General features: G+C 47.6%; 1 protein-coding gene across 3 annotated transcripts in view; it reads right to left on the bottom strand.

The window, feature by feature from the left end:
* Positions 1 to 1,895: 1,895 nt before the first annotated feature.
* The window catches only part of Map6 (microtubule associated protein 6), a 77,942-nt gene continuing 56,980 nt past the window's right edge, over positions 1,896 to 22,857 (bottom strand). For 2 of the 3 annotated variants that reach the window (XM_051192317.1, XM_051192318.1), the window contains 3 exons: positions 21,392 to 21,605; positions 19,435 to 19,631; positions 1,896 to 3,058 (listed from right to left, as the gene is read on the bottom strand). In XM_051192317.1, coding sequence (XP_051048274.1) covers positions 2,026 to 3,058; positions 19,435 to 19,631; positions 21,392 to 21,605 — 1,444 coding nt within the window. In that variant the 3' untranslated portion in view covers positions 1,896 to 2,025. The remainder of the gene's footprint in view (positions 3,059 to 19,434; positions 19,632 to 21,391; positions 21,606 to 22,857) is intronic. The other variant, XM_051192319.1, reaches the window with a different exon arrangement.

Genomic DNA, 22,857 nt, shown 5'->3' with positions numbered 1-22,857 from the left:
CAAATACTGTTTATAAATATTTGTTTTCATTTATATGGGGTTGGTTATAAATGGTAATGATCACAGTCAATCTCTTTTTAAAGGTAAAAAGGGAATTTTGGTATGGAAATTAATCCTTTGTTTTGGAATGGATTTTTACTTATTGATACAAATTTAAGATTAATTTTGTGATATGTGTATTTCTCCTCTTGTTTAGGTATTGAGTTTATATAGCTCATTTAAAAAGTAATGTATAATTTAGTACAGATTATAGATAGTTACCTATATAATAGTCAAAATTTATAGTTATGTTAGGATTTCTAGATATTCAGAGATATATTTGAGATGGATAAATATTCTTCAAACCTTTCAAAGACCTACAGGATATGGCATTTAAAATGGTTTAGGGTTTTTCATGACTATGAGACACAACTGCTCCTGGCAAAACAAATTACATCTGAGAGGAAGATGGGTATCAAAGAAACTTGTTATGGAGTTTGTCTTTGATATAGCAAGACTAGCCATTTGGGAAAGAAACTGCTAAAGGGTGACTGCAAAACTTGCCTAGACTGCTTGACTGTTGCTGTATAAAGTAGACATGCAGGAGGACCCACAGGAAAGTGACTGCTGAAACAAGATGGACAGTCCTGAAGGGTTCATGCTTTGTGGAAGATCTGCCAGACATTCTGCAGAACACAGAGAAAGTGACTGACAAACTGCCAATACAGTTGGAGAGTTTACAGTTTCCTGCTTTCCTGAGGAGTCTGCCAGACACACTATGGCCTATAGGCTGAAGATGAAACATTACAGAAGAACTTCGGATGACTGACCAGGCAGTGAGTCTCTGTCATTTCTAGAGTTTATATTTTATCCTTCTGTGGTCTTTGATAGAGTTGAAGACAGATAGTTGTGGTTATAGTTTTCCTTAGCTGGGATTAAAGATAAGTTACATATAAGACATTAGACTCACAAAGATAGGATAGATGGTGGAATATTTTCTTTCAATCTTGCTAAATGATAATTGACTAAATATTGTTAACAATAGTTCTTATTTGATAACTGTTTTGTTATATATTTTACTATGTTAAAGTTAAAACCCTTCTCTTTATTTTAGACAGAAAAGAGAAGATGATGGGAGATGTCATTCTGTAAATATGTTTCTCTTATTGGTTAATGAATAAAGCACTGTTGGCAAATAGGAAGGCAAGATAGGCAGGACTAGGAGACAAGAAGGATTCTGGGAAATGTAGTAGAGAGGGGTCAAGATGTAGGGACATGAGATAAGAGGGCTGGACCCTCTCTCCGGTAAGATAAGACCATGTGGAAACACTTTGATTAATAGAAATAGGATAATATTTAAGACAGAGCTAGCTAATAAGAAATGCTAGTAATAGGCCAACAGCTTTATAACTAATAGAGCATCTCTTCATGTTATTTGGGGCTGATATGGCTCTGGGACCAGGCTGGGGGGGATACTACTCATAACACATAAAAAGATTCACAAGGCCTTGCCTCAAGGCTAGATAAGTAAGAATTTTTGGAGCTGAAAGTCTCCAGCAAGTCATACAAAGGTCTCCAGGGATACAGTTTTAATGAGTCTTGGGTTTATCAGTGAAGCAATGGCCTTTGAGCCAGACATGCTTCTCCTGTAGGTAACCCCTCACCCACAGTTCTGTTAGTAAACCCAATAAAATCACTGGTCACTAAACCAGATGTGTGGGATCATCTCCTTGTTCTGTCCTATTAGGGGCAAGTGGATATCTGTTCATGTCCATCTGTCCAGGGAAAACCACCCAGCACCCATCTACCCCTAGGCCATACTGACAAGTCCTAAGCACTGTATGTTCCTGACTCCACAGACTGACTCATTCTCCAGTGTGCACCGCACTCACTCCAGAGCCAGAGAAAGACACTGCTGAGCCAGAGGGACCGGTTTTATTAGATTCCAGCAAGACTATACAGCATTTTCATGCATCTTAAATATGTCTTTGCCTCCCCAGGAGGGGGCACTTCCACTGCCAGCTCCTTCATGGCATTTCAGGGAAATCAAGGGGATCCCTCAAAATATTCTGCATGGTGGACTGTTGGGATCATAACTGGGGGTGAAGGTGAGGCCGTGGACAGCTGAGGGCCTCTGGGACCTTGAGTCTTCAGAGGGTCAGGGGCTGTAGGACCTTGGTCCTTTGTTGGGGCTGGCACCAGGGGATCCTGACCCTTCAGAGGTACTGGGATTATAGGGTCTTGATTTTTTACAGGCCCAAGGACCACTGGGCTTTGATTCTTTGGAGGCTCTGGGACCATGGGACCCTTATCCTTGGCTAGTGCTGGAATGATGGGGTCTTGGCTCTTCACCGGCTCAGGGACCACTGGACCTTGGTTCTTTATGGGTGCTACAAACACAGAATCATATCCCTTCACCTGCCTGGGGACCACTGTATCTGTACCTGTATCTTTGACTGGCTCTGGGTCAGCTAAGCCTTGATTCTTCATGGACTCGGGGGCCACATGAGCTTCACTCTTCAAAGGTGCTGTGACTGTGGCATTCTGGTCCTTCCTATGCTCAGGGACCATGGGAGCTCCATTTTTCCCAGGTTCAGGGCCCACAGGACCTGTATCCTTCAAGTGTTCTGGTGCTGAGGGACTTCGACCTCCAGCTCTTGCTGGGACCACAGGACTCTGGCTCTTCAGAGGCTCTGGCAGCAAAGGGCTGTGGGCTTTGGCTGGTGCTAAGATGACAGACTCTTTATTCTTTAAAGGCTCAGATGCCATGTGATCTTGATTCTTGGCTGGCACTGGGGCCACTGGGCCTAGATCCTTCACTGGCCCTGGGAATACAGCACCTTGGTCTTTTGGAGGGCCCAGGGGTATAGGGCTTTTGTCCTTTAAGGACCCTGGGACCACAGGGACTTTATCCTTTGGCAGTTCTGGCACCATGGGGCCTGGGTCCTTCACAGGCTCTTGGACCACAGGACCTTGGCCTTTCAGAAGCCCTGGGACCACAGGGCCTTGATCCTTGTGTGGTTCTTTGGCTACAGGACCTTGACTCTTTTGTGCATCACCGGTGGGTTGGACCCGGCTCCTGCAAAGGAGAGAGAGGTGGTCACTGAGGGCCAAGTATTGGCCAGGGAGAGGGCAGAACACAGATTGCCTGATGAGACTTGGCCTCTTAGAGCCTGGGCAGGGTAGCTCTTAGTGGAGGAGCCAAGATGGAAATTGGATTTCTGCATCAGTAGGGAGGGCAGGGTGGGAGCAGGATAGCCCGGGGAATCAGTAATTCAATGTCTTTGCCAATTGGTTATACCTGCAAGTGGCAAAGGGCACAGTGCATGGGAGACAGCAGCAGTAATGTCCCTGGATTGGAATCATCCAGTGAGCAGCCCACCCAGCCCACACTCCATTCATCCCTACTTCTTCCTATATTGCCAGGCCTGTCCTTGGAGCCCATCTTAACTATCTACTCAATGCTCACGGAGACCTAACTGCTCTGTCATTTTTCTTGTCCCTTCCAAGGTTCTTTTTCTCCCCTGACTCTATCAAGGGATAGCTACTGGCAAGGACAAGGAGTCTATGGCATATCAGGAAAGGGATGGTAGGAATGCCCTTTTTACTCCCTCCCCCCTCACACACAAGAGGAAGAATATTTCATTATTCACATTTAGAATGATCCACACATGGAAATAATAAAAAGTGAATTATTTTAAATATGACTGCTCTTCGGTTCTCTGCATACAGTGTACCCCATATTGCCTGCACTGCTCCCCATACTAGCCTTTGGTAGACAACTAGCTGAGGCTCCCTGCTTCCAGGCCCTGGTACCCTTTCTCTGTCACACTTCCATTCCCTCCTCAGACTCTTGCGCTCACTTGTTCCAAGGCACCTGGGTTTATTTTTCCAAATCCCTAGAGCCTTCATGGGATGCTTGCTCTGTGTGGCTGACTGCAGCCACACATCCCATCCCTTGGTCCACCCTCACTGCAGAGAGCATGCACAAGCACTGCCACCTGAGAGCAAACATCACCAACTCAAACCTGGCCATTCTGGAGCCTTCTGGTCTACCTTCCTGGTAAGCCAGGCTGGAAGATGCCACCTAAGAGTGGCAATGCTCAGCCACTGTCACAAACCCTTGCATACCTAGGCACATTCCACCTTCTAAATCACCTCTTTCTACATCTCGTGCTGGAAACACAGAAGCTCTGTGAAACACATGGGTGTGAGACACACAGCAAGGTTTTGACTATCCTGGCTGTTCAATCCAGAAGCTGGGGTCTGGAGACAACAAGTGATGAGGAGATGGGGCACCTGCAGGAACTAGATCCTAGATCTTTCTGCTTCTGGGGCCTGTGTGCTTTCTCTCAGAGGGTCGGGCTCACAGAAGTCTTCAGTACAAGACACTTCTCAGTATTATTCAGTTATCCTTCATAACAAGAAGTTAGTACTTAATAGATCCTGACAAATATATATGTGTGTATATATATATATATACACATACACACATATGTATGTATAGATGTGTGTGTGTGTGTGTGTGTGTTTATGCTTTGCCTGTGTACACGTCTGTGTATCACATGTGTGTCATTCTCAAGGATGCCAGAAAGGGTGTCAGATCCTCTGGAACTGGAGTTGCAGATGGTTGTTAGCCATCTTGTGGGTGCTGGGAATTTCACCTGACTCTCCCAGAAAGAGCAAGAAATGTTTTAATTGTTGAGCCAGCTCTCCAGGCTCCCTAGTCAGGTTTTTAGAGGAATGTTTTGCCTGCTTCTTTTATTTTGTGTTGACCCTTTTCTTTTTGTGCTACCAGGGCTGGAACTCAGGGTTTTTAGTCATATGAGGTATGGTTGGTGTACCAGTGAGCCACATCCCTAGACCTTAACTGCTTGTTAAAGATGATCTACTGAGCATCATCATCCTCTCTCTCTCTCTCTCTCTCTCTCTCTCTCTCTCTCTCTCTCTCTTTCTCTCTCTCCTCCTTTTTTCTTTGAGAAAAGGTTTCATGTAATCTAGATGGGCCCTGGACTGGTTACATAGCTGAGAATGACTTTGAACTTCTGCTTCCTGCCTCTTCCACTCAAACGTTAGGGTCATTGGTGTGTTGCCACCATACCATTTTTTTTTATTTTGTTTTGTTTTCATGCAGTTTGAGATCTGAACTACACAAGTACTCTATCTACTCCCTGATATATTCCTAGCCCTTCCCTACTTCAGGATATTTTCTTGGCTCGTTATGATTTAACTCTATGGGCCTCACTCAGGCTTGTCATCAGTCATTGTTTGTAATAAACTAACTCACAAATGTGTGATGATTGGCAGTCAGGGACACAGCATTTTGCACCATGGTCAGCATTAGGCAGTAGCATGATTATCTATCTAATTAGAATAAAACCTTCATATATTCAGCTTATTTTTATTCCTCAGTGCCCACTTATCTAAAAGCTCTTTACTGTGTTGAGCATCTCAAGCTACCTGGGAATTGCTGTCTCTCAGCAGATTGCACAGTGATGATGTAAGTAGCCTGTCTATTTTGTCCCCACTGCTGTCACTGAACAATACAGTGGCAAGATAAGGCCAGCACAGCCTTCTGGCTCAGTGCCACATGGAGCCTAACTGCCCTGGCCAGACAGTCATTATAGAAGCAAGAGTGTGAGCAGAGCTGGGTATAAGGCTGTAAGAAGTGTGCAGAATCCAAACGTGGTACTAATGCCCCTCCAGTGTCAAAGAGGAACAGTAAATTAGAAGGGAATCCAGGCCAGACTTCATCTCAGGGCCTCAGCAGGAGGCCCTATCCCATCCACAGGGCATTGGCGCCCCCTGCTGACACAAAGTTCACAAACAAGGGCAACCCCTGAGCATGGGTTAAAACCCATGGTGTCCTGGGAGCTTGCAGCCTCTGCTCTAAGCTTACTGAACATTCTCAGCCATGTTTCATCAATACAGATCTAACCTCATACTGACCTGTCAGTAAACTTTTTACTTTAGTAGTTAAATCTCTTTAATCATGAGCTTTAGGATTAAGATTAGAGGTGGTAGCCAGCAAGATAGCTGACCTTCCCTTCCTTCCCCAGAATCCACATATGGTAAGGGAAGAACCAATTTCACAAGTTGTCCTCTGACTTACACACGTGTGCTATGACACACATGCATGCATTTGTCCATATACGTACATGTGCACACCCACATAAATAAATGTAACTTTTTTTTTTTTTTTTTAAGATTAGAAAAAAGGGCTGGAAAGGTGGCTTACTGGTTAGGAGCACTTGCTGCTCTTCCAGAGGATCTGAGTTCAATTCCCAGCACCCACTTGGTGGCTCACAACTAAGTGTAACTCTAGTTCCAGGGGTCTGAAACCTCTTATGATTTCAGTAGATTCCTGCATGCACGTGATACAGACATACATTTCAACACACACCACATTAAAAAAGATTAGAAATGAGTTAAATAAACCCAAAATATGACTCTCTTTCTTTCTTCCTTTCTTCCTTAATTTTTTTTTAAGCTTTAGGGAAAATCTGTGTAGATTTAATTCAAGGCACTTTGGTGAATTAGACCATCTGAATTAGCTTATTATTCCAATATAAAGCATGTAATGGAATAACTAAGTTATATTTATAAATTTATAATTATTTAATTTTTCTTAAGCAATTTTTGCAAATATAATCAAGACACTAACAAACAATTTAAAAAATTGTTTTTTGGGAAGTTGGGGTTGTCATTCAGTTGGTAGAGTGCATGGCATGCACAAAGCTTGGCTTCTAGCCAAGCACTGTATAAGCTAGACATGGAGGCTCAGTCCTATAACCTCAGCACTTGGGAGGAGAAGGAGGAGGTGGCAGAAGGATCATGAGTTCAAGGTTATCCTTGACTACATTAAAAGTTGGAGGCTAGCCTGGACTACATGAAACCTTATCTCAAAACACAAACCACCTTGTGGCTTAGCTTGTAAGGAAAATCCAAACATGTGTGTCTGATATTTTATCAGACATAAAATCTGGTATGGAAAGTAGCTCTGGGGGATGAGTCATCCTGTCACCCTGTAGGAAGGTGAGCAACACTGGGTCTTCTGGATATACAGCCCTAACAGCAGGATGCTAAGTTTTCTTCTCATTGGCAAAAGCCAAAAGTAAACTTCTGTGTTGTACCCTCAACACTTCCGGTGAGTATGCCAGGTGGTGGTGGCACACACTTTTAATCCCAGCACTTGGGAGGCTGAGGCAAGTGGATCTTTGTGAGTTTGAGGCCAATTTTGTTGAGTTCTAGGACATTCAGAGCTATATAGTGAGACCCTGCTTCAAATAAATAAGTAAAAGTAAAAACAAGTGGATATATGTGTTTAAACTTTGTCGATTGGCTGCCACTCCCGGTGTCTGGTGTCCTTCAAGATGAAGCAGAGATAAGGGTGTCCCAGGGTGTCTGCTGGTCTATACTGGAGAACTTTCTGACTTGGGCCTAGCCCCACTGGCGGCACATGGTTTCTAAGCCAGCCTTTTGTTTGCTAAATGAGACACGTCATTTAAAGCTAAAGAACTGGAGATAGTTTTACAAAGTTTGTAACCAGTGAAGGAACATTTATAACCTATCTAGCTGCTGGATTCTTGTGCTTAAATTATTTATGATTTGGTATGAGTTATTTAGAAGAATTGAAACATAAATCTTCTTTAAAAAGAGGCTGTTACTTTTTGCTAGGTATTTGGTTTTCTTACTTTTATAGCGTAGGCATTGCTTTTAAAAATCAGGTTGATTTTGACAGGGCTTCCCATGAGCAGAACCTTCCTCACTGGTACTGTGAGCCCTTACCATGTCTAGGCAGTCACCAAGAGGTTCCAGCATCTCTGCCATTCTTCCTCTGTGGCATGTGCCTGACACCTCTAGGACAGCTGGCATTATCCTTACAGTGCTGTTTGCAAAGGACAAAGGTGAAGTACTTGGGTAAATGACACAGACACACTCATCCTCCAGGGTAATTGTAAGAATCAACTCCCACAAATCCCTGGGGAAAGGTGGGCATTCCTGTGACCTTTGTCCTCTCATGCTGACTAGAGCCTCCTGGATGCTGCCTGCCTGTGGTTTCTGCTTCCTGAGTCAACCTCCTCCACATTCTCTCCTCTGTCTGTCCCTGAGGGCTGGCTGGGTGGGCTGAGTTTTCTCACATGATCTTTGCTCACATTTCTCAAGCACAGCACTTGTTCTCACTCACAGAGAGCTCTCATTAGAACTTGTTGCCTTGAGGGTGGGCATGTGCCTGAAGAAGACCCAGAGCCCAGCATAGCTCCTGGATGGAGAGGGCCGAGTGGGGAGGTTTATAGATACTGGTCCCAATACCTGGCACGCTCGGTGCTCATGGTCTCAGCCAGAGTCAGGTCCCATCCGTCCCAGCCCCTCCCACCTGCCAGGAGAGCACTGTCCCAAGCCCTAGCATGGTCCCCCTGTCTTTTCTTGTCCTCCAGTGTATGCCCCATATTGAGATGAGATGAGAAGCCCCAGGAAGACAGGCCCAGTCCCACCCCTTTCCTGCTTTCACTGCTCTAGGGACTTCTCCTTGCCCTGGGAATAGAAAGCAAGATCTGCCAGGAAACAGCTGTGCAAACCTCTCCTGCCCATGTGCCCCAAACCTTACCATTTTCCAGCTTCTGCACTGCCTAAGTCTTCCCACAGTGCTCCTTCCCTCTTCACATGAATAAAGCCCACTCATCCTGCACCCATTTCTCAGCTCACTGCAGCCCTAGGGAACCTGCCCTGACCCTAGTCATGGCCACATGGGCCTGGCAGCTCTCCCCATCCCCTTTCTTAGTGAATTACTGTTTACTCTCTTAGGTTGATGCTATCTGGATGTGTCCAGAGGGCGGGGACCAGGTCTATTTTGCTCACAATTGTGTTATCTATATCCAGGTAGCTGGTGGGCAGCAGACAGGCTGACACCATAGCTTTGTCCTTTCACTGCCTACTTCCAGGGCTCCCCACACATGCCCCTCACGTTTCCTGGATATAATAGTTACAAATTCAGAGATGGGAATGCAGCCCCGGAGGGCATTGCCAAGGAAACCATCTTTGGAAGGCTCATTATTCTCAGGAAGGATCCATGGAGATGAGGAGGGCTCTCCTACTCTGCCAGGACACGGTGGGAGCCTCTACTTTGGTAATCACCACGTTGTTTGGTAATTGTCTGCCTCCTCCTCTAGACTGTGGGCTATGTTTTGTTTATCTTCATCTCAGCATATCTAGCAGAGTGTCTGCAGACATGATAGGACAGCAATAGCTGGGCTGTGACCTTTTCTCTTTGTTCTCTGATTTGTTTTTCTTTTAATCCACTCACTGGACAAACTCTATGGATCATCCACTCTAACAGACCCTGTGTGAGGAGCACAGAGTTGTGCCTAGAAGCAGCCCCAGACACATGTTTGGGACACAACATCACCACCAGTGAATAGCCATACCACCCCTGCCTGGCCCTCACCCTGACTGGCCTGCAACTCTTCAAACAGATTCACCATTCTCTCTAGGATCAAAAACACAGCTTTGCTGAGAAGCCTTCCTTCTCTGTTCCATGAAAGCATCACCCTACACAGCCAGACTAAAGGTATCTGGGGCCATCAGGCCTCCTGGCTCTCTGCTGGCATCTTCCTGGCCCTAGCTGCCTTTAGTGCTCTGTCATGGGTCCACATTCCCTGGTGACACAAGACATGCCTTGGCATCTCAGTGGTTAGACCTGGACAGCAACTTGTGTTTGATTGATACTTGGGGCCATCCTTCCTGAACCACCTTACTGCCTACCCCAGAAGAGATGGCAGTTGTGTCCTTGTCCCAGATTCTCTGGGTAGTATATCCCCCACAGTCAAGAGCTCAGTTGCCTTCACCCTTCAGACTACTATCTTTTATGGGACTCAGTCAGCTCCCATCACTCAGCGCCAGAGCTCAGAAATGAAAGGTAGGCTGCAGGCATGACCTCCAAACAGAACACAATTCTTTAGCTCTGATGTCACCCCTATCAACCGGCCTTCCTGCTCTCCTTGCCTGCCTGGCCAGCACATCCTCCTCAGGGATGAAGATGATTCAGTTCTTGGGACGCCTATCCAGTGAACCTATCTCCCATTCCCACTCCATGCCCTCAGTCCTCTCATCTGGCGTTAACTAGGCTGCAGCTGCCTCTAGAGTGGGTCCTCTGAGGGCATGGACGATGTAGCTGCTCCCCTCCTTCCCCGCTTTCGCTCCTTTCCTCCCTTCCTCAACATTTCACACATGCCTACTGAGTATGTGGCTACCGAATATAGCTGGGAACCAGGGAGCTGTGGCACAGGCGGCACTTAGCAGAGCTGGCATCCTAAATGAGGAGCTAAAATCTAACTTGTACAAACCAGGCTCTAACGGCCACGTGTGCAGTATACACACATTTTCCTAGCTTTGCTTGGCTCAGGGTCTCTGGTCCTCTTCGACCCTGATATCTCAGTTTAAGAGAATCTTCCCTATGATACAGCCTTTGGTTTTCAAATGCAGAGACCCTCAGCTTGGGATTGCTCTAGCTTGCATTTTCCAGCAAAGGCAAGGGGGCTCAGAAGGGAAGTATAAGTTGCCTAGTGTTGCACAGACAGTACAAGCAATGCCAGGATTCCATGGAGCTCACTCCTCTCTTTGCATACAAATACATCTACAGCCTCAGAACAAAGTTTGTTTGCACTGACACTGACTAGGCCTGGCTAGAGCTGATGACCTCTGCGTGTCTCAGCTCTGAGCTCCCAACTGCATCTCCTGAGAATGCATCCTCTGAAACAGATCCTAGGGAGTGCTGGCTCAGTGTCCACTTTCCCCAGCCCTTCCTGAACCTACCATGCCAGATAGTGCCATCCTCAAGTTTACCTCCAGTTTGCAACACTCTCTTACAGAGAAAATAACTCCAGGAAGCAGTAGCTTCCTGGTCCCTGTTGAGCACCATATAAGCCCTACCTGAGCACAGTAGCAGCGGGGACACCAGCCGGGCAGAGTCCACCCATGGTGGCTCAACACATGGAAGAGCAGCACAGGTAGGAAGGGAAATGTTGCATCCACAAGGCTTACTCCCAGGTGAGTATGCCCCCCTCAATTTGGCTGAGAATCCGTGGCCTCCACGTGGAAGGTCATTGTAGTCGCTGAGAAGGGGACATGGGAAGGTTGTTTACAGGAGGGTGCAGGTGTTCTGTGATAGCAGGAATATTAGCTGCATCCCAAGGCTGGACCAAGAATGAGCTGTAGCATCAACCACTGGCTTCAAACCCAGGCTCACACTCACAAGTTGTGTGACTTTGTCCCTTAATCACTGGGATTTGATTTCTTTATCTACAAAGAACCTTATTGTGGGAACGAGTGGTGTAAAAGCCAAATTGGTGTTTGTTCCTGTTCCTTTCCTGTGGGTTGGGCCAGCTCTGCAACGTACAAAAGCCAGGTAGAGTCTGGGGCCAGATTCCTGGCTCCCAGGACCCTCTAGAGCTTTGGGCCTCCTCTCCATGCGGGCATGAGTTTCTGAAGTCAAGTTAGGTTAAGTGGTTAAGTGGCTCTATAAATTTATTAATTTACTCAAAATCACTAAACATCTTTTCTAGATTTGACCTTCTAAGAATGAAATAAATTGCCGGTTGTATAAAAAGAAGTATTGTAAAAAAGCATCTTTGATTGTGTTAACTCTAAGAGGGCAAAGTCAAGGGCAGGATTGATCCTCTGAATGGGTTGCTAAGAGCCTGATAACCCTGCTAATTATGTTTTAAAAATATAATGCACAGGACCGAGACTGCCAGATAAAAATGGCTCAGCTCTTGTCTAACTCTGGGCTCCTGGGAATTTACAAATCAATGCTTTGGGGCTCCCTGCCCCAGTGTAAAGCAAAGGATAGGATCTTCAGCAATTAATCAAGGTCGGTTCCGGGTATTTAGAGAGGATCAATATAAAAGAACTTATAATTGCAAGACTGGAAACTGCACTGGTGATTTATATAGACACTCAGAGAGGAGGGTGTCCATGAAGGGCTGGCACCATGAGAGTCATCCTAGATTGTCTGGACCTCAGTCCTGCTGTAGAGAGGGTGGCTTTCCCTCAAGTGGCTGCAGCTATCACACTGTTGTAACTCAAGGGGATGAGAGGAACGTGGTACACAGGAAAGCACCAGGGATTAAACTATTGCCAAAGGCATTCCATCTTCCATTCAGCCCCTCAGCCACTCCTAATTAAAGGGCAGAGAGGTAAATCAGAGACAGGCGACAGGCATCCTAGCTATCAGCACTCTTCCTAGCTGCCACTTCCTGAATTTGGATGCCGCATCAATTCGGAGGGTGAGGAAGACTAGTATTGCAGTCTCTTTGGGCTTTACGAAATTCTGAGACTCAGCCGAGTCACACAGCAGAGCTTTGATTTGAAACCAGGGCTGCTGGTTCAAACCCTGAGCCACCTGTGTAGTGGAGGGAGAACAGCCTTCTGTTATGCTAGTGAGAAGGGTAATGCCCTGAGCTGGGAATGGGATCAGGCCATCTCTTAAGATCACTCTGTATCTGAGAGCTCAGGATTTTCTGGAATGAAGACTTGGTAAAGAAGGTGGCTACATCAAATGTAAAAAGATGCTGACCCAAAAAGAGGCTGCCCATCACAAAAACAGCTCATCTCTGCTTTTTTGTTGTGATCTCTGCTTTGTTGTTGCCATGACATGTGTGCTGAAATTACTCCCTTCTTACGTGTAGGGGAAGTTACTGGCCAGAATAAAGAGAAGTCAAGATGTAAGACGGGAGAGAAGAGGTCCGGACCCTTTCTCTGGTATGATAAGACCACGTGGAAACACTTAGGTTGATAGAAATGGGTTAACATTTAAGACAGAACTAGCCAGCAAGAAACACCAGTAACAGGCCAACTGCTTTATAATAGAATCTCTGTGTGTTATTTTGGGACTGACATGACTCTGGGACTAGGCTGGCGGGAAAGTACTCGTAACAAAGCCTTGTGGAGGCACCATGGTGAATGTGGGCACACGGTGTTTATGGTCACTCGCCCACCCACTCACTCAGCATTCACTCAGAAAATACCTCAGAAGGCATTCTTTGTGGTAGACATTTGGCAAGGACATAGATGACATAAGGAGCTGACCTTTCCCCTGGAGGAGCGTGAACCAGGGCTGGGGACATATGAGCTGATGACACAGGACATGTGATGATTTCCATTGTGAAGATACACACAGGGAGCGTCTTACCCAGCCTGGAAGGTGCAGGCAAGGCTTCCTGGAGCGGTCCCCTGAGCGGTCCCCTGAGTCTTGAAGGATGAGTTAGCCAGGTAGGAAGCAGGAGAAGGGCATTCTGGGTAGGAGGCACAGCGTGGGGGAGGCATGGAGGCGAGAAGCAGCATGGTGACTGAGAACGAGCTTCTGCAGGCGGTGGGAGCCGGAGCCGATGGTTCAAGCAGGGCATGACATGGTCAGACTTGCAAGACTAAAGAGCCCTCCAGCAGCGTCAGCCCACAGCAGTGGCAACATTTACTTTTCTACATACTGGAAATTTCCTTGGCCCCAGCAAAGATGCCAGAGGCCATCTGTTGACACAACAAAGTATGATGCCTAGTGGGCAGGTGGCCAATGCCACTTGCATGAGGACATTTCAGCTCAACTCCAGTGTCGGAAGTTAAAAAGCACCAAGGAGTGGCCTCCAGTCTGCAATGGCAGGGTGTGGGATGCCTGTTTCACCTTGGCTTCTCCGATACCAAATGTGTTGCTTAGGAACAGAACATCCTCTGGATTCATCACACAGTTGGTGACAGGAGTGTGAAGACCTGGTCCAATTCTGATTTTCCCCAATTTGCATCAGATCCCAGTAAAGACAGTGATGGGCAAGCTCGCTGGAGGGCTTGCGATGGCCCAGCCACAGTGTAACTTTGTGTGCTTTAGGTGTAATTTTCCTCACGGTTCCCACTCATTGGGAACCTCATTCATCCCAAGCATCCCCAAGCTTCCTGCTTTTCAGGCTGGGCCAAGCTGGCCAGGGCCTTCCCCTCCAAGCTCCCTGCCTTATCTGTTACCTGCCTCGTGGCACTTACAGAAAGAATGCTTTGTAAACAATTAAAGTATAAATGGTTTGGACATTATTCAGTCCGTGGACTCCAAAGAATCCAATAGCTGGAATTTTTCAAAGCAGTTGTTTTTGGAGTGTTTGCCTCATTTGGGCTTTGTGTACCTAGCTCTCAGCTGATTTTCTGTCTATCAATGAGAAGGTCATCACACACTGTCCCACTATTACACAGTACCAAAACAATCTGTCTAGTCCATGTCCCTTATACCCTGTTCTCCAGAGTTGAGTAATAGTGTCTCTCCTTCTAGAGAAAGGTACAAAGACTCAAAGAGGCTGGTGAAGACCCAGCTTCCAGCTGACAACTCCACAATGTCACTGGGCACTTTCCATCTCAGCCAAACTCCCTGAGAAAATGCCCAAGCCATTTAGTCTCAGTTCTCCTGCTGCTATGTGTACTGTAGGATGGCCTATATGTCAGAGGGCACTGTGAGCCCTGTCGGTGGTAGGGCAAGGACCTGGGGCTACCTGCCTGACTGTGAAGTGTGGTCCAGGAGAGGGGCACTTCTGCTGTCTCCATGGCTTCAGCTGTTTCGGCCATTGCCCAGGCTGTGCCGGTGACAAGGGTTTTAGGGAGCAAAGGCCTGCTTTAACTGTAGGTGGGCCACAGGTTGCATCCTGAAATGCATATCTGAAATGGGAGCTGCTAATCTATTTGAACTGTAAATGGCCCTTGAAACCATCAAGAACTACTTCAGGGATCCTCAGCCTTTGTGAGGTGGGACTGGCATTGGGTGGAATTACACCAAATATATACACACATATATTTTGAAGCAAGAATTGAAACACATTTCTAATCCATTTTGCAACAGTGGCCTGTTCTAAAACTACATGTCTGGCTTAGCTGTTGCTTGGAAAGTGCTATGAATTAGGTACATATAGATATGTAGTGACATGTAGATCCACGATGTGCTTGGCCTCAGGACAGTGGCAGGAGCCACAGGTATGGAGTTGAACCGGCTCACTTGGTGGTACAGACCAAGGAGGCCAGGTGGTCCTACTCTCCCACCTCCTCCCTGGCACAGTTCCTGACCCAGTCTGGTTCTAAATGTATCTCTGTCGCTGTCTGGGCTTACTCTTGGTGTCCTGATGTGTATTTTTAATTTTTCTTCTCTCTCCTTTGCACCTCCATTCCCTCCCGTTCTATTTCCCATCACTGTTAAGTCTCCCTTAACTGAGGGCAGGGATAACTGACCAATATATATCTATATCTTTATTTACTGAGCAGGTTTTATGTATCCTGCTTCATACAAAAGCAACGATGGGTAGAATGTTTTCCACCCATCCTGAGAACAAATACATGGTGATTTTTAAAAATATTAATACCCTAGATTGATTGTTGACATTGCATTCCCAAGCTCAGAAGTGTGGCCAGGAATAGAACAGAAGTGCCACCATAGGGCTCCTAGGATAGAATCAGAAAGGACCTGTGGCCGTGGCTGTGGCTGTGGCTGTGGCATGGTGAGGCAAAAAGCATGATGGCAGAAACATGCAGGGCATGGGTGCAACCCGGGCATGTGAAATGAAGCCCCCAGTTAGTAGCCACCCACAATGTAACACTAGGCCTTTCCACCACAGAACTCTGCACTAGCTCACCTTTGCCACCTCTGCCCCCAAGTGGACTATCCCCAGAACCCCATCTGGTTCATGACCCCTCCACACCTTTGCTTGGGCACATTCCTCTGTTTGGCATGCCTTGGGGATGTCCCATTCCGTTCACCTGATCAACACCTACCCATCTGCTGAGTCCTTTCTCATCCATGGAACCAGCTAGAACAGAGTCCTCCTTCATGCCCACTGTGATCAGAGGTATGGTCTCAGTCTCCTGGCTCCCCTAGTGACCAGCACAGAGCCTGGCACACAATAGTATCCAATCGACACATGTTGGAGAAATCATGAGAGCAAAAGTCTTTGTCTCCTGCTTTACTAGAAGGACAACAAAGTGAGCTAATGTGATTCTCCACCACCCCTCGCCCCTTCCCATCCCTGAATCTACTCCTTTGCCTTGAGACCTGCCCCAGATGCCCAGAGTACCTGTATCCTGCCACCCTCCTTAGAGCCCTCCGACAGGAAACTCTCCATTATTTCCCACCCCCCACAGGAAAACCTGCTCTCCACGTGAGCTTCTGAGTTCCCTGACTCACTGGATCCTTGTCTGAGCCACTCTCGAGGCTGTTTTTTTTTTTTTTTTTTTTTTTTTTTTCCCTCATCCCCATGTCAGGCACATGCCCGACACAGTGAGCCACCTCCTGGGTGCAACCTGTAACATGACTGTGGGTTAAAGGAGCAAGCGAAGGTGTTTCTGCGACCCCTGCAAGGAGAAAAGGCTAGGAGCAACACTGCTGCTGGCTACAGGAAGGGAAGAGTTAGACGGCAGCTTCTCATCCCTGTGAGGCAGTGAGTGGCGCGGGTGGTCACTGCTCCAGGGACATGGCATGAGAACATTACACTACCTTGTTGGCCAGGGCATCTCCAGGTCCATCTTCGCCTTTCCCAACCTTTAGCTCTGACTGCTTGCAATTAGTATCTGAGAGGCAATCTAAAAGAGGCAAACTGCATTATGGGGTCCCCGGGAAAACTGCAGGGCACAGCTCATCTTGTACAGAGAGGCTCAGCTGCCAAAGGTGGTTTTCTTTACCTCCTCAGCGGGGCCTCACCAAGGAAAGGCGATCAAGAAAGTGGTGTTCGTCTTTAGCATTTATTTATAACTGGAAAAACACCTGTTGGTTTGCTTTCTGAGCAAGCACAGACCACGAGACTTCACAATCAATCGGCTATACATGAATATTCTTTTGTTACTCTTTCACTAACAGCAGGAATGAGATAGCACCAAGAGAGGTGTGCACTACATGATACATAGACAATCTGTGGTATGCAACAAAACCCGGGCCACAAAATCATAGACACTTCCTCTCTGCCTCAGAGTGACAGGGCTACATGTGCTGTCTAAGAGCTGGGCAGAGAAGAGAAAGTTGGCCACAGTTTGGAGTGAGTTTTGCAGGCAGGCCAAGAAAAAAAAAAAAAAAAAGGTTTCTATTCCAGCCCTCTTGCTGGGAGGTGAACAGGGAACAGTAGGGGAGTGTATAGAATGAGGGACAGGCTTGGCCATCTGCAGAAAGGCAACGCCAAACACTGCTTGAGGAACCATAGTCTCTTTCGTCCAGTATGTTTGGGGGACAGAACAAGACTGGCTGAGTTTTATTTGTAAACAGTAGAAATCAAAGGAAGTTTCTTGTCAGTAGAGTGAAACATTCAAGAGTCAAAGTGAACTGCAAACAGTTTTCGTAGGTGGGTGTGTGAAAAAGAAGGGGGCACTGGCAGCTTGAAAGGGACATTATCCAGTTCATCTAAAGCCTGCTCAGGCAGGGCAGGGTAAGAAATCCAGCCCCTAAGGCTCTGGGGTCCTTGTGGTGAGCTATGGCAAACTACAGTGTGCACAATATCAACTCAATTCAGTCACAGCATATATGGGACAGTCATGCACCTGGATGCGTTACTATAGAGACCTGTCTGCCCCCAGCCTGGCACAGTGCCTGGCACACAGATACAACATCAACGGTGAATGAAGGATCCCCTGTGCATTGTAAACTCTGACTTATTCTACCTACAAAATACACAGCTATTCTACAGGGAAATCAAAGTGTGGCTAACAGCAAATCAGGCTGATGCCGGGGTTTGAGAGGAGCATGCGCTGGCAGCTACAGTTGGAGCACTTTTTAATAGAGTTCTTGGTAAACAGTAAGACTGGCTGACGGGTAGCCAGAAACAGTGTGGAGCTCTAGGCATTTCTGGACAGGCATGTGGAACCTGTGAATCGTAGCAACGAGACTTGTCAGCATCTCCTTCCTTCTCTAGCATGCCTCCCTCAGAGTCCATGCCCTGAGACTGAAAAGATGGCATCAGGTGATGCCATAGACTTCATTTCTAGTCTGCTCTGTTAAAAAAACAAAACAAAACAAACAAACAAAAAACTGAAGGCTTGCACAGCACTGGTGAGTTAATTTACAAACGTGTCTCAACCAGCCCCAAAAGGGGTAAATGAAACCTTCCTTCACTGTCGGTACAGTGAAACTGAGCCAGAGCTTAGGAGCTCCGCCTTCCCAAACTGCAAGCACCTGAAGGGACTTCTGAGGGAACATGCCATGAGATCTTCCCTCTGAACCACTTTTATCACAAGAGAAAGCAAACTGGGATGCACCATCCCAGCTACTCAGAACGCTGAGCAAATTAGGACCTTCCAGGACATGAGCAACCTATAAGCCACCAGAACCTTTCTGGTGGACATTGTGGGTTCCCTCATGAGTGAGGAGTGTGAGTTCCTTTCATAACCACTCCCTAATTCCTACAACACAACTCTAGGGGGCTTTGGCCACACACAGGCAACACTGCAATATGGAGCACACTGAGAGCTGATTCTAAGCATCAAAAGTCATAGGTGCTTGCTCAGCCCTTAGCAGGGCTCACCACACAGACTCTGGCCAGATACTCAGCACACTGGCCTCGCTGTGAAGGAGAGCAAGAGCTGGGGGCTGGAGGTTGCATCACCGTACTTGTGGCATGTCTACACTCCTCACCTACACATCCCAGGAACAGAAAGTCACAACTAGTATGCTATGTACCATCTGTACACCTGACTATTCTCTGTTAACTGGGTCTTCTGCAACATCAGCCGTGTGCTGAGAGCAAACAGAGGACAGTGGGCTCCCACTGCTGGGAGCTCCTGCTACAACATCTTCAGCATCCCAAATACTCTTTGCCACTTCAGGCCGGCTACAGCCAGTGACCTATTACTTGATACACTATTCAAAGCCCACTGACAGGCACGAAACACAGGCACACACTCCTAACTGAGGGTTCCAGGAGAGGGTTACTACTAGTTAACAGACAGAATTCCATTTCACAGTAAGGCCAAGGTTGGTTTGTTGTTGTTTTGTCTTTAACATTTTCACAAATTCTAACAGTTGAAGCCCAAGCTGAACTTGGGTAACATGCAAGCATCTGATGAACTTGAGAAAAAACATTTGCCTAAATCAGGTGATGCAAACTGTGGGAGGCACACGGGAGGGTGCCTTGCAGCAGACACTCCCAGCTACACCAGGAGCTGCATGCACTTGCCAGCAGTTGAGACCTGTCCCAACCCAGCTGCACAGGGAATGCACAGCCAGGGCTGTACAATGCTTCCTGGTGTCCCAGGAGCCCTTGGCCACCCATAGACAGACACAAAGGCCTCAGTCTGTGAAACATGATTCCTCCCAGAAAAAAACCAACCTCAGGTCTCCCGTGACACCGGAACCAAGGCAGATGGGAAGTCTCTAATTAATTTTGTGGCCTTTTTTTGTTTGTTGGTTTAAATAGAGGGGGTTGGGGATGGGGGAGAAAAGGAAAGTGCAGTGACATTTACTCTTTCGCCTCAGCCAGTTTATTGTTCATCTCTTTACTTTGCTCCTTGTCGTCGGGTTTGGTGGCACTGGGACCCTCTGTGGTCTTTTTCTTGGCCGCCTGGCCTGATACCACCTGCTTGTCTTTGGCCTTCCTCGGGGGCTTATGGCTCGTTGAGGTCTTTTTTGGTTTGGAACTCTGAACACTAGGTTTCTCTACCTGCATGAGGAGACAGACAGACAGAGCACAAACATAGAAACACAAAAGGGAGGGAGTGGGGGAGGGGATTTAGAGAAAGACATCAAAGCATTAACAAAAGAATAATAGTGGACAGGCAGAGTGAGGGCAGAATTTCAACCATATCTGCTCGTCTGGTTTCTGTTGTCTGAATCCACAGGCAGTCTGTAGCAACACCCTCGCCTGTCTTATGCTCCCTGCCCTGTCATTTCTTCCATGGAGCAGGCCATCCAGGTGGTGGGCTAGATAATAGTTACCAAACCTACTGTCCCTGCTTGCTGAAAGCCTATGCCTTGATTGCCTCAGGCCCAGGCATGTGGTTTGCTGTAGTCAGTGAGTGCAAGGGCATCTCCGTGAGGAGATAGATGCTCAGTCACCTGGGGCTTAGACTGAAAAGAGCAGGCGGGCATTCATGGGGATGAAGTGTGGTTGATTCCTGGGGTGGGGAGTGCAGAGCTTCAGAACAACTCAAGTGTCAGGCGTACAGTGTTTGTCTCTGGCTGGATCTCGCCTGCTTCCCCAGTGTAGTCACTTCAGTCTCCAGGCCTCTCTAGATCTTTCCTCTCATTCTGAAGATATAGTCCTGTTTTCCCTTTGTCAGAGAACTCTGGAGTAACTGGGCTTGCTGAGCCAATATGACAAACTCTGATGTCCATCCCTAAGTTCCCTGAGCTTCCCCCCTTCCTCACTCAGAATCTTCTCTCCTTCAATGCCAACCTATATCCTGGAGCCTATTTCATCTGTGGATGCACAGAGCTACCACTGGGTCTCCCAGGCTGGGCCATTCACTAACTGAGGTCCAGTGATCTCATCCTGATTTGCTTGGATTGGGGTGGGGTTGGGGGATTTCCAGGACTAAATGCATCCCAGACAAACTGGGTCAATCTGTTACCTTGGCCTCAAACTGGTCTTGGCCTAATGGAAATGCCAACTGAGTGCTAGGCTTGAGGGCAAAAGTGGAGAAAGGCCAGTTAGGTTCTGGAGTTACTTTGGTCCCCACGCATGTTTGGCTATTATACATGGGAAAGGTGGTTATGACCCCAGCCCCATCTGGCCTGATACACAGTGAGCAGGCTTGTGGGCCCACTTTGCTAGCTCTGCCCAACATGCTTCTCCTGTTAATAAACTCATACCCAGATGCAATTAGGTAGAACTGTGTTAGCATAAAAACAAACAAACAAACAAACAAACAAACCCCAAATCCTCATCCAGACACTGCTACTTCAGTGATAAATAGCCAGGAACATCTCCCCTGCTCAGTGTGGGGGTAATGTGACACACTGGGCCCTCTGTTGGATAGGGCTGGACAGGGAAGGATGAGTGAAGGTGGGTGTGTTTCAGAGACTGGGAGGGAAGGACCCTTCTAGGGATTGGAGCAGGGTGGAGGAGGAGCTGCAGGGCCAATGGCAGCTGCAAAAAAGGCCAGGTAAGGGGCTGCAACCCTGGGCCAGCTGCTCAGAGGCTGGACCACAGCTCCTTTAGAACCAGGTGAGATTTTTTCTGTCCCTTCTCTTCTGCATTTCTCAAATACAGAATCTGGTGTTCAAAATGTTAAACTACTTTTATGTAATGCTCCTTTCTGATGTGCCCTTTGAACTTAACAGAGGTACCTGTTGAAGGCAGCCCTGGGCCTGTATGCTGAGGAAGAAAGGTAAGACTCATCAGGAGCTCTGGCGGGGGGGGGGGGCAGCTGGAGCCCCCCATTCTGCCTCCTCCAGGCTGTGCAGTAAGAGCGGTCTCACCTTGGGGGATTCCTTGAAAGGCTCACTGTAGAGGCTTCGTATTCTTCTGCGATCCATGGCCTTGTTGTCAGCTGCGGTGGGCTTGTTGACCTCCCCTTTGAACTGGGCGCTGTAGCTGGTCTCATGAACCATCTTGTCATCTGGGGGCTTGTACTGGGGCTTGGCTTTAATCGGTTTCACAGGCTTGATGTCTGTCCAAGCTCTGAATTCATTTCTGCGAGTCAAAGAAAACATCAGTGATGAGAAACATCACACAGCAGAGAAATGTCCCCCACCCCTGCCACACACGAAGCTGGGTGCCAACAGTTACCCTTCTCTTGGAGCTGACCCAGGTGTGGGAGCGGCAGTAGAGATCTCAGAGAGAGAGAGAGAGAGAGAGAGAGAGAGAGAGAGAGAGAGAGAGAGAGAGAGAGAGAGAGAGCTCAGGGTCCTTCACAGGCATAGACTCAGGGGATCCAGGACAGCCATCCTCACCTTCAAGTCTTGGCAGCTGGCCCGGTCAGTGCTTTGGGAGCTCAATGAACATGGGGTGCCTGTATGTGCGAGGCTGGAGCTTCGGACTTGGTTGAGACAAGCACACTGCAGCCTTACAACAAACACCGAGTCCCCCTTGCCACTTTTAGTGTGGTGGTGGTGGAGAGGTGGACTCAGGGCCCTGAGTACCAGGGGCAGGAGCCTCAAGCCCTTTCCTCACTTCTCACAGTGAGGAACCTTTGCCGTCAGAGTCTTTAGGTGATCCCTCCCATGCTTTCTTCTTATGGTGCCAGAGCTCAGACACCCAGGTCACTCTGGATGGAAATCCCTGTGACTTGTCTTAGTACACAGCAGGTCCCCCGCATCATGCGGACAATAGCCAGCACTTGCATTGGCTGTGTGTGTAGGGTGGCCGTTGTATGGATGTAAATGGCTATTATTCTGTCCCTTGTGTGATGCATCTGTCCCCCCCCTCCCATCAGTGTTTCTACTCTCAACAACCTTGTGGTTTCCACTCATCTGATTTGTTGTTTGTGGATCTGGGTACTGAACCTAAGGCCTCTCGTGTGCTAGGCAGGTGCTCTCTATACCCCAACTATATCCCCAGCCACTTCTGTCTATCTCATTCTGTTGCCCAAGATTTGAATTTACTATTGCTCAAGCTGGCTGTGAACTTGCATCCTGCCTCTGCCTTCTCAGTAGCTGGCATGACAGGCCTGCCCCATTAGGCCTGGCTACTTGGCTGTTTCTGATTTATCATAGGGATGGAAAGTAGGTGGCCCATGAAGTTGAAAACTGTAGGTGCTGAAGGCCCAAACAACCCCACCCCCCAGGAGTGTCTGGGCAGCAGCTCTGGGGTTCAAGAGGCCTTAGTCAATCTGTTGTAGGGGGGGGGTCACAGACGGCTGTGTCTGAAGAAGGGTTTAGTGTGGGCAGCTGTGGAGCTATGTTGGTACAAGGTCCCCCTCTCACCCTCTGTGGTTCCTTTCCTT

This window comes from Phodopus roborovskii, unplaced genomic scaffold, assembly GCF_943737965.1.
Source record: "Phodopus roborovskii unplaced genomic scaffold, PHOROB, whole genome shotgun sequence".
NCBI classification, from domain to species: Eukaryota; Metazoa; Chordata; class Mammalia; order Rodentia; family Cricetidae; genus Phodopus; species Phodopus roborovskii.
The sequence above is the reverse complement of the archived record's forward strand: the minus strand, read 5'-3'. Positions and strand labels throughout refer to the sequence as shown.